This window comes from Saccostrea cucullata, unplaced genomic scaffold (assembly GCF_032062105.1).
Source record: "Saccostrea cucullata isolate Sc308-1 unplaced genomic scaffold, CSIRO_AGI_Scuc_v1 ctg5192, whole genome shotgun sequence".
Classification (NCBI taxonomy): Eukaryota; Metazoa; Mollusca; class Bivalvia; order Ostreida; family Ostreidae; genus Saccostrea; species Saccostrea cuccullata.
Window position 1 is genome coordinate 8,161 of NW_026938458.1, and position 19,340 is coordinate 27,500.

Consider the following 19,340-nt stretch of genomic DNA (forward strand, 5'->3'; position numbering starts at 1 on the left):
TGTATCAGTGTAAAGAATGGAATTAATTATTCACGCCTAGAGAGCAACAGTCCATATGTATACATGACTTAGCCCTTCGGCTTGTTTAAAGAAGAAGAGTAAATTAACATAAAATCCTCTATCTGTTCAAGAAATCCCGGAATAAACACGTGCACGGTTACAAGTGAGCACACTTAGCCAGTGTTGAGCAAAAGATTTTACATGTGACTTGAGAAAACTTTGAAAGGCGTTAATTCTCAGAGGGAAAGAGTGTTTTAAAATGAAATGTTATTGCTTATTCTGGTAGTGTCCTCTCAAATAATACACTGATGTTTTTTTGTCAAGGGATTTATATTTGGTTGCGACCCCCTCCCGAAATTGCTTTTTATCGGGCTCGTAGCAACGGTTTTAAAAGTAGGGGACGGAGTAAGCAACCTCACAAAATAATCTAGCTATTGTAAGGACATATGGTAGCTATGCTTTCATTTGTATTCTATTTACATGTATTGGCAAAATTATTGGGGATTTCTACGGCCATGAATCATTAAGACAGAGAGGCGACCCATCCACTACCGGTTTACAGCGCTGCTATATATATGCAATTCTTTATAATTCGGCAATTTTTTAGCACACATTCTGAAAAATTGGGATTTCATTAAAGCATCACTTATAATTTAGATGTTAAACATCTAAATGGAGTTTATGATATCATAAAATATTTTTTAGTAATTTTTAAACATTTCTCTAATTTAAGTAAAATATTTTATGTGCCTGAGCATTACTGTACATGTGCACATAATTACATAGTTTCAAGTCACCTCATAGATGCAGCTCCTTATATATAGTGAAATGCAATTCCACAAGATGAGAATATGAGAATATACGAGAGTTTCAAATTTATGAGGGAAAACTGTCACCCTACTTTACAGTTTGAATATATTTTAAAAGATTTTGTAAACACAGTGATAAATCCATCAGTCAATTCTTGATCCGTCTAATTTTTAATGCGCCTTGAAATAATAGCATCATTGTATAATGATTTAGTTCATTAACGTTGATGAGTTGTAATTAACCACATTTAACCTTAAGTTCACCCATTGTTACTCATATACACATCACTTATAATTGGCTTCGAACTTTGTTTCAAGGATACCTGTTTCTGTAGTCCTAACACTGTTTACATTATTGATTGCCTGAATGGTTCCGATCAACCACAATTTTGTTCCTTAAAAATACAGATTTTATATTGGTTTTTGCAGATGTATAGCATTGATATTCTTAAATCGTCTCTCAAAAGAAAAATTATCCAATCTTAACTTCATATCTTCGACACATCGATAATTCTTTAAAAAGGCTGCACCTCAATATTTCAGTCAACTTCATACTCGGATTACATAGATTATTAGCCGTCAAAATTAACATTAGAGCAAGCAAAAAAAAAGGGGGGGAATAATTTCTTATTATTTATGAACATGTATCTGAAAACCCTGATGACATGCCATACCAAACGCAAGACTACATGTAATACTGAATCCCCGTACAGGTGATCGAGGGATGAATTAAGGGGGGTGGGTGGGTGGGGGTGACAAGCTTCTTGAATATTAATCTCAGTTTGAATACAAAAAACAAAGAATAAACAGTATTTCATTTTTATTTTAACAAATCAGTTTTATTTCTGTTGATCCTTTCTTATCACAGATAATTAATCCATTAGGAGACAACATTTTTATTACTGAAGTTGATCCAGAAAAATGAGTTAAGTCCCGTTATGGAGACAAATAGAGATAGAAAGTTCAGGGGAGATAACTCTCACTCAAATGCACTGACTTCATTTAGCCACATCCATTACGCATGTGCATTTGCTCTTCCTTTCCATCTTCCGTCATCCATTGAAGCTCAGCATCCCACCCACCTCTCCCAATTTACAAGATTTTGATGAATTGTTCTCTTGTGTCAACAAAATGTTGCTGCTGTCTTTGATTTCCTTTTTCAGTTAACATCCATTCTCTTGGCTACCAGCAGAAGAATGCATTACATCAATTCCTTTGGCCACCAGCAGAAGGATCCATGACATCCACTCCTTGTCCTGAAGCAGAAGAATCCATTTCTGCCGTCCTTGGCTACCAGCGGTACGACCCAAAACCTCCGTTCCCTTGGATACCAAAAGAACCCGTTAGCGTCATGGCTTTTTTACGTCTCATTGAAATGCAAATTATATGGTCTTCTTACAGGCTGTTTTTTAATGCTGAATCGAATTTTGCTGGAAGCTCGCTACTGATCCTGTTATCTTCCAGGGCCAGTGGCCAATAATTGAGCTTCCGTCATTGTGCCATTGCTATTGATTCTACGTCATATACTATTGATAAAGTCGACGTAGACCATTGTCTTTGTAATACATTGCTACCTGCTCATTGCAATTCATTTATCATTGAATATCATTGTATATCATTGTATATCATTGCATATTATTGCATATCATTGAATATCATTGCATATCATTGAATATCATTGTACCCATTGTGTAAATACATATATACACTTTGCGTACATCATTGATTGAATATCATTGTTTATCATTGAATATCATTGTACCCATTGTGTATTAATTATTCAATATACACTTTGTGTACATCATTGAATTGATACTTTATGTACATCATTGTAGAGATACCTTGTGTACATCATTGTATTCATTGTATTGATGATTGATTTGACTATTGATTGTATTGATGATTGATTTTGACTATTGATTGTATTGATGATTAATTTGACTATTAATCAATAAAGCCATGACAAAAACTGCCAATCATTCTTAATCTATTTTGTCGACATAATGTGAGGTGCGCATGTTGCTTGTTTGTATTAATTCAATTTGTTTAAGTAGCGGTAGCGGATTTGGAACATCTAATTTTAATTAGATAGGTAGTTGTCAGATTTCTCTTATATTTTTACCGTCAGCAAACAACATGTATAGTAAATATCCTAAAATTTTATTCCAGATTTTCTTTTTTCAGCACACTGAATTTATTAGTTTTCTTCTTCTTAGTGTATTTAGAAATATTTTTTTTTATGCAATCGTACTTGTAATCTTCAGTTTTTAACTTTTATAAAAACAGAACCCAGAAATTGTGAAATTTCTCTCTGTTAACTTAATCGTGTAATAAAATAATTTCAATTTAAAAAAAAATAGAAAATAGATCATGTTCAAAAAGATTCGCCCCTGATAACAGAAATTTATTCACGAACATGACTATCCCATCTAACTGTTCTTGGAAGACCAAGATCTTAGTATCGTCACATTTTAAAACTAGAATAGTGCCGGGGTCAGGACTTAAATGCTGGTAATGCGGGGGAGAGAAGGACCCTCCGAGACAGTCTGATCCCACCACTCACGGGATCGTTCCCAAAGTATTTCACTTGAATCTCATCTCCTGGCTTAAATCCCGAAACTTTCTGAATATATATATATATATATATATATATATATATATATATATATATATATATATATATATATATATAATATATATATATATATATATATATATATATATATATATATATATATATATATATATATATATATATATATATATATATATATAAGATAACTTTAAAAGTTTAAGACCTTAAAATAATATCCACACTTGTTAAATTTTCAATGCCAGAAAACTCACACTTTCTAAGTGAAAAAGGTACGTCGAATAATTGATTATGTGAAACAATTTGAAACTTTTTCTTAGTCACAATTTTAAAGTGTTTTTTTTAATGGAAAAATATTTTAGCTTGTCCTATGATTTATTTTAAAAAATCGAGGGAAAACGTCGAAGATGTGATTTTTTTTATCAAGGCACAAATTTCAATGCAAAAAGGTACTGTAGCGCCAAAATCAAACTCGCATTTTTGTTTCGATTTTTAATTTAGCTATGTGTATAGAAAACAAACAAACATGTGACTTGATAAAAAAAAGTTGACTTTTAATATTAGGATCCAACCTCGTTATAGAGTATTGTTTTGGGATATAAGGTTAGGGTATGAATGTTAATCACTTATAATGAATTTCATATTGATTTTTATGTTCTCCATTATCATAAAACATTCAAAGTATGTAGTAAACCATAATTTAGATAAAATTTAAATACCCACTATAGACCAGGAAGTATAAATACCTGACAGGTAGATAACACAGGTAAGTCATGTGACCTGAATTCCGATAAGAGAGAGATGGCAGCCATTACTGTTTTACATCAGGTAATGTCTTATCTTTGAAATTGACTTATAATTTAAATAATTGTATAATTCTGTATTCTACAATCCAGCTTGCATAGCATCCCCTCCTCTAGCGAGAGATTGAAAAAAAGATCATGTTTTATTGATCAGTGTTGATGTACAGTTGAAATAATCAGATTTTACATAATATGTAATGGTTTAAATTGGGCCAGCCTCGGTAGCTAAGTAAGTAACGCATTTGACTAGTGAAGCAGGGGTCCTAGGTTTGATTTCCAGTTTAGTCATACATTTTCTCCTTTCCTGTCACAGATTTGGTGCCGTTGACGAGCCCTGGACTAGTAGGTCTTAATCATGGATCCCCGTACCAGTGCCCAGGACGTGATGCGATGTGACCTGTGTGAGACCGCTGTGGTACAGATGCACTGTGATACATGTCTTGTCAACCTGTGTAAGGCGTGTGTTGGAGAACATGCTTCTGCTGATCTCTCAAAACCTCATAAAATTGTTGATTTCAAGGACAGAAAATCCACTCCGCTCTACCCAGTATGTGTAACTCATGATAAAGAACGATGTAAAATGCACTGTGATCAGTGTGACATTCCTGTCTGCCATAAGTGTATTGCATCTGGTCAACATCTAGGTCATAAAGTATCAGAAATCTTGAAAGTTGTGGATGGAAAAAAGAATAAATTCATGAAAGAACAATCTGAATTAAATAAGACAATTTATCCTACCTACCAGGACATTGCCTCTGATGTACAAAACAGAATGAGTCAGTTAGAAAAGGAATATGGAGATCTCTCAACAGCTATAACAAAACATGGAGAGGATTGGCACAGAGAAATTGACAAACTTGTCAAGAAACTTAAAGCTGAAGTTGATGAGATGAAGAACACACAGTTACAAACTCTACAGAAACATCTGGATGAAATAAACAAGATCATTACTTATATCAATGATGAAATTAATTCAGTTAAAATAGCTATAGACACTAATGACTTGTCAAAGCTATTAAGTGTCACATCCAACCTACACACATACAGAAATCTTCCGGACAAAATTTTAGCAGCTTTACCCAAATTTATTCCAGGAAAAATACAAGGGGAACTTAGTAAACTTTTTGGAGCCTTATCATCAAGTTCTTTAACATTAGATAAACATGGCTACAGCATGAAGACAACACAGAAATCACCAGAAGCTGGATCCTCTCCTCAAGTGAAACAGCTGCTTGATGAACCAGTGATTGTCACCAACATAAATACTGGGTATGGACAGCTTTACAATGTGGCCTGTCTGAGTAATGAAGAAATCTGGACAAGTGGACATGACAACACCATGCAACTCTACAACATCAGTCAGGGATCACTGCTCAAGTCAATCACAACCAAGTCAGGGAAAAGACCAGAGGACATAGTAGTGACAAAAAGTGGAGATCTAGTTTATACTGATCACAATGACAGAACTGTGAACATTGTGAAGAATGAGAAGATAGAGGAGGTAATCAGAATACAGAACTCATGGAGACCTGAAGGTTTCTGTAGTACATCAACTGGTGACCTCCTGGTTATCATGGGCAGTGATGAAAACAAACCAACAAAAGTTGTCCGTTACTCTGGCTCCAAAGAGAAACAAACCATTCAGTTTGATGATAAAGGTAAACGTCTCTATTCACCTAGTTATCGTATTCTAAGATACATTACAGAGAACAAGAACCAGGATATCTGTGTGTCTGACTGTGGAGCTGGAGCAGTAGTGGTGGTCAATCAGGCCGGGAAACTGAGATTCAAGTACACTGGACATACTCCTGCTCCAAAGAACCGACCATTCAGACCAGTGAGACTACATGGAATCACCACAGACAGTCAGAGTCACATCCTTACAGCTGATAATAACAATAAGTGTGTCCACATCATAGACCCGGAAGGACAGTTCCTCCGTTACATAGACTGTGAACTGAGTTATCCCTGGGGACTGGGTACAGATACAAATGACAATTTGTTTGTTGCTCAATATAAACAAGTGACGAAAATAAAATATCTGCAGTGAAAGTCATGATTGCATAGATGTATATAATATTAAAACATTCTTCCTCCTTAAAGAGCTAGGTTCACTTTATCCTTAATTTGGCCATGTAGATAAACAAATTTATTCACTAACACACTATGTCCAATTCTCAGACTCAATATAAAGGAGAGATTTAGTGCTTTCAGTTTTTATATCAAAGATTCCTCTAAAGAGCACAGGTACTGAAAAACAGATTGTGTGAAGCTGTACTCTTCTTGAGTTTTGCAGAAAAAATCCATTTGAGATCCTTAAACAGAGAATTAGTATATATGAGCACACCCCTCCAACCCCCCCAATATTTTTTTTTATTATTCTTTATCTAGACAAGCAGATCTTTCATAATATATTTTTAAATTTTGGATTGGCAGGTGACGTGCTGTACATTAAATATTAAAAATATTAAAATATGTAAATAATGAAAGAATTCATGACGTAACAATACATTGACTAGCAAGAAAATAACATCATAGTACAGTGAACAGTCAGAGGCATAGCCAGGGTACTTTTGATGTGGACGCCCAGGTAGGAAGGGGGCAGGGGCTGTCTTAAGTCTGGTTACGCACCTGACAGTTACATAATAATGCAGGCTAAATGAAATTCTGAAATTCTACATTCCAAGACATAAAATATCATACTAAATTTTTCAAAGAAAAATAAAATTACATTTGATGATTTGCCATGAAAAATCATATTCTATTTTTTTAATGAAAAAAAAAACAAATCAAAGAGTTAATATTAATTTAAAGGCCGAGATTTTTAACCGTACGGTTTTCTCAGGTAAGGGGAGGGACTAAATTTTACATGCGTGGCACCCTGAGGCATTGATGGTCGTGCAGACCGTGGGAAGCGCTTATCCCTATACACAAACAGTATACACAGGAAGTCCATGGGTATTACCTGTACAGCTTGATGGCCTACTGTTCATCATAATTTAGTAGAATTCGACATAGTAAATAAAAAAATATTAATAGTAATTAATGATAATTGTAAAATTCCGTAATTTCAGACTCATATCTAATATAAAACAAGCAGAAATCTGGCAGGCCGACTTTTGTAAATACTACGGTATGTTGTACGTCACAGCTGCAACGACTTCAGTTCGTTGTAAAAGAAATACAGGTATATTTTTAAAAGTAAAATACTCATCCTTGTCTGTCCCTTTCAAAATCTTATAAACTATTCATAATTTAGTAACAATTAGAGCTACGATCACGGTCAAATAGTAACAGTTACTTGCCGTTTGTATAAAAAGTCGCGTGTTCCTATTTTTAGCAAATGTACATTCTGCATCCTATTGTAAAAAAAATTCGCGATAACGATGGTTTTGTAAAGTTAAAATTACATTCAAGTATGTGTGTATTTTAAGTAAATTTAGATTATAATTAAAAAACTTTAAACAAAATATTAAAAACAATGCAAACATTTGTATTTCTTTCAAAACTATTTTTAACACCTGTGACCTTGATTGGAGAAAACAAACCTACAAAGCAAGAAGTGCTCGGTTATAAAAAGGAAAAGAAAAGAAAGAAACTCTTTATACTAATTAATACTTGACCAGGCGAAGTTGTTTTTAACAGATTTTTTGTTTTCATCCTTAGTTATCCATTACATGCAAAATTGTTACCAGTTTATTTTCTCCTTTATTTTCATCGTAATTTTTCGCCGCGTCTCATAACAAGAATCGTTCTTAATTTTTACTAGTGAAAACAAGATTTCATTCACCAATTCAATTTTCATTGGTAAAAATTTACACAATCTTGATATATTTTATTGAAGTACAATGAGAAAAACATTTTTTTTTAATGACATGTTTGTAATACAGATAATTATAATTAATTAATTATAATCAAGCTGAAATTGTTTGCATCGAAATGGCTCCCTTATTTCGATGGTAATTTAGTGGTAAACATCAGAAGATCGAAAGTTAATTTGATGGTGGCCACGCGTGTCAAACAAGGTGATGAGATATACACAGGGACTAGTAGCTAAATGTCAATCAATTTCAAGTACCCAATAATGGACCTTAATTTATTTGATTGACAGGGGGATACAGACCAGGTAAATCTGAGGGCGGTGCTTATTATCTCGGGCTTTAAGCACACATAAAACAGTCACGTTAAACTATTTCAGTTAACTGTATATGCGATTAGAAGTCTTTTTATCATAATTTATGTATTTCAAACTTATCTTAATAAGAAGCTAATTCAGTGCTTTACTTATGTTTTTCCCATTTTAATTGTTAATTGTAAACAAAGAAATCATGGGTAAGTAGTGTACAGAGTGTCCGAAAAAAGTCTGTTTTTCACATATTTTAGACTTGTGTTCTTTCTAGCGAAAAATCTTCTCAAACACTGCTGGAATTTTTTTCACCTCCTTGGCACATTAATGGCAGTCGGAAATGAAGTTTTTCTTGAAGATATGTATATGATATGATATGTATATGTGTAAAATCACTTTGTATAGACTTTGTTGTCCTTTAGATTTTAAATGAAACAAACAGCATCAGGTAAAACAATTCAAACGTTCCTCCTCTTGCATACTCAATACTAACTCCCTCAAGATGAACAGTACACTGTAGGTCCTTTAAGATTATATATCCAAGATGAGCAAATCTTCAAACATTTCCATTGAGAAATATTCATTCTATCCCCTCTCGTTCTTTCTGTTCTTGGAAGACCAAGACCAATTAGTAGTCATATATTAAAACTAAAATAGTGCAGGGGTCAGGACTTGAATGCTGGTAATGCGGGGGAGAGAAGGACCCTCCGTGACAGTCTGATCCCACCACTCACGGGATCATTCCCAAAGTATTTCACTTGAATCTCATCTCCAGGCTTAAATCCCAACATTTTCTGAATATATAAGACAACTTTGATCATCTGCTTAAATTTAGCAAAAGTTTAATTAAGACTTTTAAATAATTTCCACACTTGTTAAAGAACTACGTACGCTAACTCTAAATTCCTGCCTATATTTCATAACCATCTAATTCAATATTGATGACAATTTGGCCATAAAATCAGTGTTTAATACAAAGAACAGTTCAATGGTACTTGATTAATCATTTTTATACCATTGCTAAATAGTAGACAACTAGTATCCCTAATTCCAGCCCTTGAAATAAGGGCGGGGGGGGGGGGGGGGTTGGGTTAGACGATATTTCCCACTGAAATCGGGCTATTAATCCTCACCATATTTTTAAAATAGTATTTAAAATGAATAAATGTTTCTTATTTTTTTTTAAATACTAGTATATCATGCATATCAAATTAAGCATGAACACATATACAAGTAAAATACAATGTTTTAGTTGTAAAGCTTCTCCAAATAGTTGGAAAATAAGCATTTTGTTGTTTTTTGTCAGCAAACATATGCCCCCCCCCCTCCCTTGAAACACAAAAAGCTTTAGTATGATTTTGTGAAATGACAGTCGATATTACCCGTAAAAAGGAATTAGTTCTTCACAGAGGGTGTGTAAAAATATTTTTCGTTTTCCATTGATTTATCCAGTGAAAAAACACGAGTTTTACCAAACTTTTTAGAGTTATCTCTCGTTGTTTTCCCAAATAAGTAATGTTTTTTGAAATCCATATAAAAATCTATATATATATAATATACCGAAATTCATTCGAATATATAAAATTTTGAAAATTGACTTGATGGTAGGCGGGAGAAAAATACTATCGTTTGCACTTCTTTTCAATGCCAGAAAACTGAAATGAAAAGGGTCGAGTAATTGATTTTGCAAAACAATATAAGAATTTTTTAGTCACAATTTTAAAGTTTTTTTTTTTAAATGAAAAATATTTTAGTTTGTCCCATGACTTAGTTGAAAACGTCGTCGATGTGACAAATTTCAGTGCAAAGGGTCATACTGAATGTACTGTAGCGCCAAAATCTGACCCCCATATTTAGCTATATATGTGGAAACCAAACATATAATTATACGAATTGATAGAAAAAGTTAAAGACTTTAAATATTAGGATCCAACCTCGTTATACATGTAGGCATTCTTTTTGGGGTATAAGGTTAGGGTATGAATTTTAGTCTTTCATAATAAATTTAATATTGATTTTTATTATCTCCATTATCATAACACATTAAAAGGTATTCAGTAAGCCACAATTGATAAAATTTAAATCCCCACAACAGAAGTATAAATACATGACAGGTAGATAACACAGGTAAGTCATATGTCATAAATTTTAGTCATAATCTGGCAGCCATTACTGTTTAATATCAGGTAATTTCTAATCTTTGATACTATTGTATTATTCTGAATTCTAAAATCCTGCTTGCACACCATGCCCTCCTCTGGTGAGAAATTGAATAAAAAAGGTCTTGTTTTTATTAATGTACTGTTAAAAAATAACCAGATTTAATGTAATGGTTTGAGCCAGTCTATGTAGCTAAGTCAGCAGAACATTTGACTAGTAAAGCAGGGGTCCTAGGTTTGATTCAAAAAGCATTCATGCATTTTCTCCTTTTCTATCACAGAGTTGGTGCCGTTTTCAAGCCCTGGACTTGTAGGTGTAATCATGGACCCCCGTACCAGTGCCCAGGACGTGATGCGATGTGACCTGTGTGAGACCGCTGTGGTACAGCTGCACTGTGATACATGTCTTGTCAACCTGTGTAAGGCCTGTGTGGGAGAACACTTTTCTGCTGATCTCTCAAAACCTCATAAAATTGTGGACTTCAAAGATAGAAAATCCACTCCCCTCTATCCTGAATGTAAAACTCATGTCAAAGAACGATGTAAAATGTACTGTAATCAATGTGACATTCCTGTCTGTCTTAAGTGTATTGCATCTGATCAACATCTTGGTCATAAGGTATCAGAAATCTTGAAAGTTGTGGATGAAAGAAAGAATAAATTCATGAAAGAACAGACTGAATTAAATGAGACAATTTATCCCACCTACCAGGACATTGCCTCTGATGTACAAAACAGAATGAGTCAGTTAGAAAAAGAATCTGGAGATCTGTCAACAGCCATAACAAAACACGGAGAGGACTGGCACAGAGAAATTGACAAACTTGTCAAGAAACTTAAAGCTGAAGTTGATGAGATGAAAAACACACAGTTACAAACTCTACAGAAACATCTGAATGAAATAAACAAGAACATTTCTGATATTAAGGATGAAATGAATTCAGTTGAAATTGCTCAAGACACTAATGACTTGTCAAATCTATTAAGGGTCAAATCCAATGTACACACATACAGAAACCTTCCACACAAAATTATAGCAACTTTACCCAAATTCATCCCAGGAAAAAAACAAGGGGGAGAACTCGGTAAACTGTTTGGAGTTCTATCATTAAGTTCTCTTACATCAGATAGACATGGCTACAGCATGAAGACAACACAGAAATCACCAGAAGCTGGATCCTCTCCTCCAGTCAAACAGCTGCTTGATGAACCAGTGACTGTCACCACCATAGACACTGGGTATAAAAAGCCTTTGAATGTGGCCTGTCTGAGTGATGAAGAAATCTGGACAAGTGGAGATGACAACACCATGAAACTCTTCAGCATCAATCAGGGATCACTACTCAAGTCAATCACAACCAAGTCAGGGAACATACCAACTAACATAGCAGTGACAACAAGTGATCTTGTTTATACTGATTTTGAAGATAGAACTGTGAACATTGTGAAGAATGAAAAGATAGAGGAGGTGATCAGACTACAGAACTGGAGACCTAAAGGTGTTTGTAGTACCTCCTCTGGTGACCTCCTGGTTATCATGGACAGTGAAGATAGCAAAGAAACAAAAGTTGTCCGTTACTCTGTCTTCACAGAGAAACAAAGCATTCAGTATGACGACAAAGGTAAACCTCTCTTTCAATCTACTTCTTATATTCTAAGATACATAACAGAGAACAGGAATCAGGATATCTGTGTGTCTGATGAAAGAGCTGGAGCAGTAGTGGTGATCAATCGGGCCGGAAAACTGAGATTCAGGTACACTGGACATACTCCTGCTCCTAAGAACAAACCATTCAATCCACAGGGAATCACCACAGACAGTCGGAGTCACATCCTTACAGCTGATTATAGCAATGACTGTGTCCACATCATAGACCAGGATGGACAGTTCCTCTATTACATAGATTGTGGACTCAGTTCATCCTGGGGACTGTGTACAGATACAAATGACAATTTGTTTGTTGCTCAAAGAAAAAACAAACACGTGAAGAAAATCAAATATCTGCAGTGAAAGTCAAGATTGAATTACTTTTTTAATAATAAAAAATATTTCCTCCTCGAAAAGCTAGGTTCTCTTTATGCTTAAATTGGCCCTGTATATAAACAAATTTATTCACTGACGCTATGTCCAATTCTCAGACTCAATATAAAGTAGAGATCTAGCGCTTTGAGTTTTTATATCAAAGATTCCTCTAATAAGTCCAGGTATTGAAAAACTGATTGTGTTGTGTAAAGTTATAATGTTCTGAATTTTGTAGAAGAAAAATGCATTTGAGATCCTTCAACAGAGAATTAATATATGATCACACCCCTCAATCCAAAAAAAAATGATAAGATAATAATGAAGCAATTCATGACTAACAAGAAAATTACATCACTTTTTGAAGAGATTCAGTCAACAAGCAGGTCCAGTCCAAAGAGTATTTCTACCTACGTCGCTATTAATAGCTACCTAGGTATTTAAAGCTACCAAAAGTAGCTATTTTTACCTACTTTATATAATTTCTGCATTTTGCGACCAAAAGACCAAACGGCGCAACATGGTGAATACCATATTTTTTTATACGGTCACACTACTGATGAATTCGACAAAATTTTGGCCAAAAAATGATTACTTCCTGAATCGGCAATTTTACATTAGTTTCTATGCAAAATTGATCATATACGAAGCAATCTTTTTTTTGGCCAAATTTTTGTCATATTCATCATCGGTGTGACTGTATGAAGAAATTTTGTGCCCACCATGTTGCGCCGTTCCTGCATTTAATTTGGCCACAAAATGCAAGTAAAGCAGAAAGTAGGTAAAAATAGCTACTTTGGGTAGTTTTAAATACCTAGGTAGCTATTAATACCTACGTAGGTAGAAATAGTCTTTGGACTTGACCTGACAAGGGTTCAAGTTATGTTTATTTTGTTGTCAACTAAAACTATGCGCTCAATGTTTGAGAAATTTACTGGGCTTAAAATGGCCCAAAGTGGCCCTTGCTCTTCCATCATATCAGCTTGTCCACTGTCTAATCTTTACTCTGTACAGTGGAGCCTCATTTATTCAGACCCTTTAGTTCCTAGTCAATTTGTCCAGATATGTGAAGTGTCTGGATACCTGAATTACCAGTTTAACAAAACAATATAACTTTAGAAAATTCCATTCAGATGAAAAATCGCCCGGATACTGAAGCATCCAGATATCTGGCATCCAGATATCTGAAGTTCCACTGTATATAATACGACTGTTATATGACCAATCTAATTAAAATTAGATGTTAGATCTGCTCGCATACTCACTACACTTATATCTAACAATACCCCATTGAGGGTCACATCAGAGGTCAATTTCTTTCAACCAATCAAATTGTCTTCTGCAAAATGATCGTATATTGTTGAAGCGAATAAGTCTAGAGCTGTTCCAAATTTGACCTCTGACGTGATCCTCAATAGGGTGTTGTTAGATATCAGTGTAGCGAGTATGCAAACGGATCTGACATCTAATTTTAATTAGATTGTTACCGGTATATGACATGACTGTTATATGACATGACAGTTATTTGACATGGGGTACCAAGCTTCTTGGATGTTATTCATATTTCAAATATAAAAAAATAAAGATTAAACAGGATTTCATTTTTATTTTAACAAATCAGTTTTATTTCTGTTGATATTTTCTATCATAGAAAATTAATCCATTTGGAGACACCATTTTTTATTCCTGAAGTTGACCCAGAAAAATAATACATGTATTACATGATCAGAGTACAGTGAACATTTAAATTATATACAGTCTAATTGAGATTTTACATTGTAATTTGACAGAAAATGACAAAATCATTTTTTTTTTTAAAAAATAATGAAATTACACTCAGATTTGTCAAGAAAATCATATTCACATTTTTTTCAATGAAAAATTTTTTTACACATTCAAGAGTTAACATTAATTTAAGCCAACATACATGTAAATCAGTCACTTTGGGAAATATTTCAGAAAGTGTCATTAAAAGACTTCATATCATTTATATATTTCTTGATAAGAAGCCAATTCAGTAGATAAGTTTTTTTTTTTTCATTTTGATTGTTGTAAACATGTACTACGTGTCAGAAAAAGGTAAGTTTTTCACACAATGAATAATAATGTCCGTTTTAATGAATAATCTTTTCCAACACTTGGAATTTTTTGTTACTTCTTTGGCACATAAATGACAATAAGAAAGTTTTCCTTGATGAAATATATATAGAATTTATTGTCCTTTAGATTTGTAAGTAAACAAACCGTTAGTAAAAACAATTCAAAATATCCCTCTTTTTTGCAATACTCAATCCTGACTCCCTCCAGATCAGCAGTACACTGTAGGTCCTTTAAGTTTGCATGATTAAGATAGCAGATTATCGCAAACCATTTCCTTTGAGAAATTCTCTATCTATCCCCCATCTTTCACTCTGTTCTTGGAGGACCAATCTTTATAATTACAATTAGTAGTCATATATTAAAACTAAAATAGTGCCGGGGTCAGGACTTGAATGCTGGTAATGCGGGGGAGAGAAGGACCCTCCGTGACAGTCTGATCCCACCGCTCACAGGATCATTCCCAAAATATTTCACTTGAATCTCATCTCCGGGCTTGAATCCCAAAACTGTGGCATCCTGAACCTGTACAAGAAATCATTCAATCAAAATGTGATTTTTATTTAAATACATATATGCAATTCAATAAAATACAAGTAGCACATCTTTTTTTTTTTACAGCACCTCATTCCCAAGTAAAAGGATACAGAAAAAGAGGCTAAAATATTAAAATGTGCATATGTGTTCCCTTATATATATTTCATTCTGGTTTATATCCCTGTGAAATTCCAGAACGAAGTCATAAGGAATTTAAACCTCACCATTCTGATGTCCAGTTGTTTTCTGTGTATGAAAACTGGCTCCATGCTGGGATGGATTTCTACCATAGCACCGGCTACCCTGGAAAACCAAAAGCATTCAATATAGACACAGTTCTGTGCAAAGTGAAACATTTTTAGCTTACAGCTTAAATTACAAATTTTACTGTTAAAAATTTTAGCTTAAAAAACAGACTTTAAATAAATTTAATCATGTGATAAATGATACATTAATAATACAGGGTACGTCAAAGTCAACTTTGCAACAGGTCCTTAATCATTACATTACAGGGTATCTCAAAAATTACAAATGGCTGCACATCCTTAATAAATCAAGTAAAAAAAATTGGTAATTGATTAAAACTGAAGGGAGGAGACTTTTTATCTCAAAACTTGTTAGAAAAGATAACACACAAAATTGACAGGTACATACTTTACTTCTAATATCTTCACTGTATATATAGCACCAAACACCAGATTAGGAGCAGCCTAAAACACAAAGGTACACTTGCTAGAGCAGGATTACAACAAGAGGCCCATGGGCCACATCGCTCACCTGAGTAACTTGGGTGATGCAGATCTTTACCAGATTCCCCCTCTTGCTATACCAATCATGCCTAACAACCCCTTCCCTTTTTTATTTAAAAACTTCAGAATCTACACTACCCAAGGATGCTTCCACATAAGTTTAAGCTTTCCTGGCCCAGTGGTTCTTGAGAGGAAGATTTTTAAAGATTTGTTATATATACATATATTTCTATGTAAAAATTTGGATTCCCTATTGTGGTCCCGCCTTACCCCCGGGGGTCATGATTTTAACAATTTAATATCTACACTACCCAAGGATGCTTCCACATAAGTTTCAGCTTTCCTGTTCCAGTGGTTCTTGAGAAGAAGTTTTTTAAAGATTTGTTCTATATATTTCTATGTAAAACTTAGATTCACAATTGTGGCCCCGCCCTACCCCCGGGGGTCATGATTTTAACAATTTAATATCTACACTACCCAAGGATGCTTCCACATAAGTTTCAACTTTCCTGGCCCAGTGGTTCTTGAGAAGAAGATTTTTAAAGATTTGTTCTATATATTTCTATGTAAAACTTGGATTCCCTATTGTGGCCCCGCCCTACCCCCGGGGGTCATGATTTTAACAATTTAATATTTACACTACCCAAAGATGCTTCCACATAAGTTTCAGCTTTCCTGGCCCAGTGGTTCTTGAGAAGAAGATTTTTAAAGATTTGTTCTATATATTTCTATGTAAAACTTGGATTCCCTATAATGTGGCCCCGCCCTACCCCCGGGGGTCATGATTTTAACAATTTAATATCTACACTACCCAAAGATGATTCCACATAAGTTTCATCTTTCCTGGCCCAGTGGTTCTTGAGAAGAAGATTTTTAAAGATTTGTTCTATATATTTCTATGTAAAACTTGAGATTCCCTATTGTGGCCCCGCCCTACCCCCGGGGGTCATGATTTTAACAATTTTATATCTACACTACCCAAGAATGATTCCACATAAGTTTCAGCTTTTCTGGCCTAGTGGTTCTTGAGAAGAAGATTTTTAAAGATTTGTTCTATATATTTCTATGTAAAACTTGGATTCCCTATTGTGGCCCCGTCCTACCCCCGGGGTCATGATTTTAACAATTTAATATCTACACTACCCAAAGATGATTCCACATAAGATTCAGCTTTCCTGGCCCAGTGGTTCTTGAGAAGAAGATTTTTAAAGATTTGTTCTATATATTTCTATGTAAAACTTGGATTCCCAATTGTGCCCCCCCCCCCTTACCCCAGGGGGTCATGATTTTAACAATTTAATATCTACACTACGCAAGGATGCTTCCACATAAGTTTCAACTTTCCTGGCCCAGTGGTTCTTGAGAAGAAGATTTTTAAAGATTTGATCTATATATTTCTATGTAAAACTTGGGATTCCCTATTGTGGCCCCCCCCTACCCCCGGGGGTCATGATTTTAACAATTTAATATCTACACTACCCAAAGATGATTCCACATAAGTTTCAGCTTTCCTGGCCCAGTGGTTCTTGAGAAGAAGATTTTTAAAGATTTGTTCTATATATTTCTATGTAAAACTTGGATTCCCTATTGTGGCCCCGCCCTACCCCCGGGGGTCATGATTTTAACAATTTAATATCTACACTACCCAAAGATGCTTTCACATAAGTTTCAGCTTTCCTGGCCCAGTGGTTCTTGAGAAGAAGATTTTTAAAGATTTGTTCTATATATTTCTATGTAAAACTTGGATTCCCTATTGTGGCCCCCCCCCCTACCCCCGGGGGTCATGATTTTAACAATTTAATATCTACACTACCCAAAGATGATTCCACATAAGTTTCATCTTTCCTGGCCCAGTGGTTCTTGAGAAGAAGATTTTTAAAGATTTGTTCTATATATTTCTATGTAAAACTTGGATTCCCTATTGTGGCCCCGTCCTACCCCCGGGGTCATGATTTTAACAATTTAATATCTACACTACCCAAAGATGATTCCACATAAGATTCAGCTTTCCTGGCCCAGTGGTTCTTGAGAAGAAGATTTTTAAAGATTTGTTCTATATATTTCTATGTAAAACTTGGATTCCCAATTGTGCCCCCCCCCCTACCACAGGGGGTCATGATTTTAACAATTTAATATCTACACTATGCAAGGATGCTTCCACATAAGTTTCAACTTTCCTGGCCCAGTGGTTCTTGAGAAGAAGATTTTTAAAGATTTGATCTATATATTTCTATGTAAAACTTGGGATTCCCTATTGTGGCCCCCCCTACCCCCGGGGGTCATGATTTTAACAATTTAATATCTACACTTCCCAAAGATGATTCCACATAAGTTTCAGCTTTCCTGGCCCAGTGGTTCTTGAGAAGAAGATTTTTAAAGATTTGTTCTATATATTTCTATGTAAAACTTGGGATTCCCTATTGTGGCCCCGACCTACCCCCGGGGGTCATGATTTTAACAATTTTATATCTACACTACCCAAGGATGCTTCCACATAAGTTTCAGCTTTTCTGGCCTAGTGGTTCTTGAGAAGAAGATTTTTAAAGATTTGTTCTATACATTTCTATGTAAAACTTGGATTCCCTATTGTGGCCCCGTCCTACCCCCGGGGTCATGATTTTAACAATTTAATATCTACACTACCCAAGGATGCTTCCATATAAGTTTCAGTTTTCCTGGCCCAGTAGTTCTTCAGAAGAATATTTTTAAAGATTTGTTCTATATATTTCTATGTAAAACTTGCATTCCCTATTGTAGCCATGCCCTATCCCAGGGGGTCATGATATCAACAATTTAATATCTACACTACCCAAGGATGCTTCCACAAAAGTTTCAGCTTTCCTGGCCACGTAGTTCTTGAGAAGAAGATTTTTAAAGATTTGTTCTATATATTTCTATGTAAAACTTGGATTCCCTATTGTGGCCCCGCCCTACCCCCGGGGGTCATGATTTTAACGATTTTATATCTACACTACCCAAGGATGCTTCCACATAAGTTTAAGCTTTCCTGGCCCAGTTGTTCTTGAGAAGAAGATTTTTAAAGATTTGTTCTATATATTTCTATGTAAAACTTGGATTCCCTATTGTGGCCCCGCCCTACCCCCGGGGGTCATGATTTTAACAATTTAATATCTACACTACTCAAGGATGCTTCCACATAAGTTTCAGCTTTCCTGGCCCAGTGGTTCTCGAGAAGAAGATTTTTAAAGATTTGTTTTATATTTCTATGTAAAACTTGGATTCCCAATTGTGGCCCCGCCCTACCCCAGGGGGTCATGATTTTAACAATTTAATATCTACACTACCCAAAGATGATTCCACATAAGTTTAAGCTTTCCTGGCCCAGTGGTTCTTGAGAAGAAGATTTTTAAAGATTTGTTCTATATATTTCTATGTAATCTTGGATTCCCTATTGTGGCCGCGCCCTACCCACCGGGGTCATGATTT

The 19,340-nt window shown here is 34.8% G+C and overlaps 2 protein-coding genes across 2 annotated transcripts in view; one reads left to right on the plus strand and one right to left on the minus strand.

Moving 5' to 3' along the window:
* The first annotated feature begins 4,560 nt into the window (after positions 1–4,560).
* LOC134250345 (uncharacterized) lies at positions 4,561–12,821 on the plus strand. The gene is made up of 8 exons (XM_062732708.1): positions 4,561–4,606; positions 5,183–5,815; positions 5,912–6,184; positions 10,772–10,858; positions 10,979–11,233; positions 11,528–11,852; positions 12,000–12,446; positions 12,749–12,821. Exons 1-8 carry the CDS (start codon positions 4,561–4,563, stop codon positions 12,819–12,821), a joined length of 2,139 nt encoding a protein of 712 aa, XP_062588692.1.
* Positions 12,822–14,796: 1,975 nt separating this feature from the next.
* Positions 14,797–19,340, minus strand: part of LOC134250344 (polyribonucleotide nucleotidyltransferase 1, mitochondrial-like) — a 40,289-nt gene continuing 35,745 nt past the window's right edge. The window contains exons 23-25 of the mRNA XM_062732707.1: positions 15,799–15,854; positions 15,369–15,447; positions 14,797–15,132 (exon numbers count right to left, since the gene is read on the minus strand). Coding sequence (XP_062588691.1) covers positions 14,992–15,132; positions 15,369–15,447; positions 15,799–15,854 — 276 coding nt within the window. The 3' untranslated portion in view covers positions 14,797–14,991. The remainder of the gene's footprint in view (positions 15,133–15,368; positions 15,448–15,798; positions 15,855–19,340) is intronic.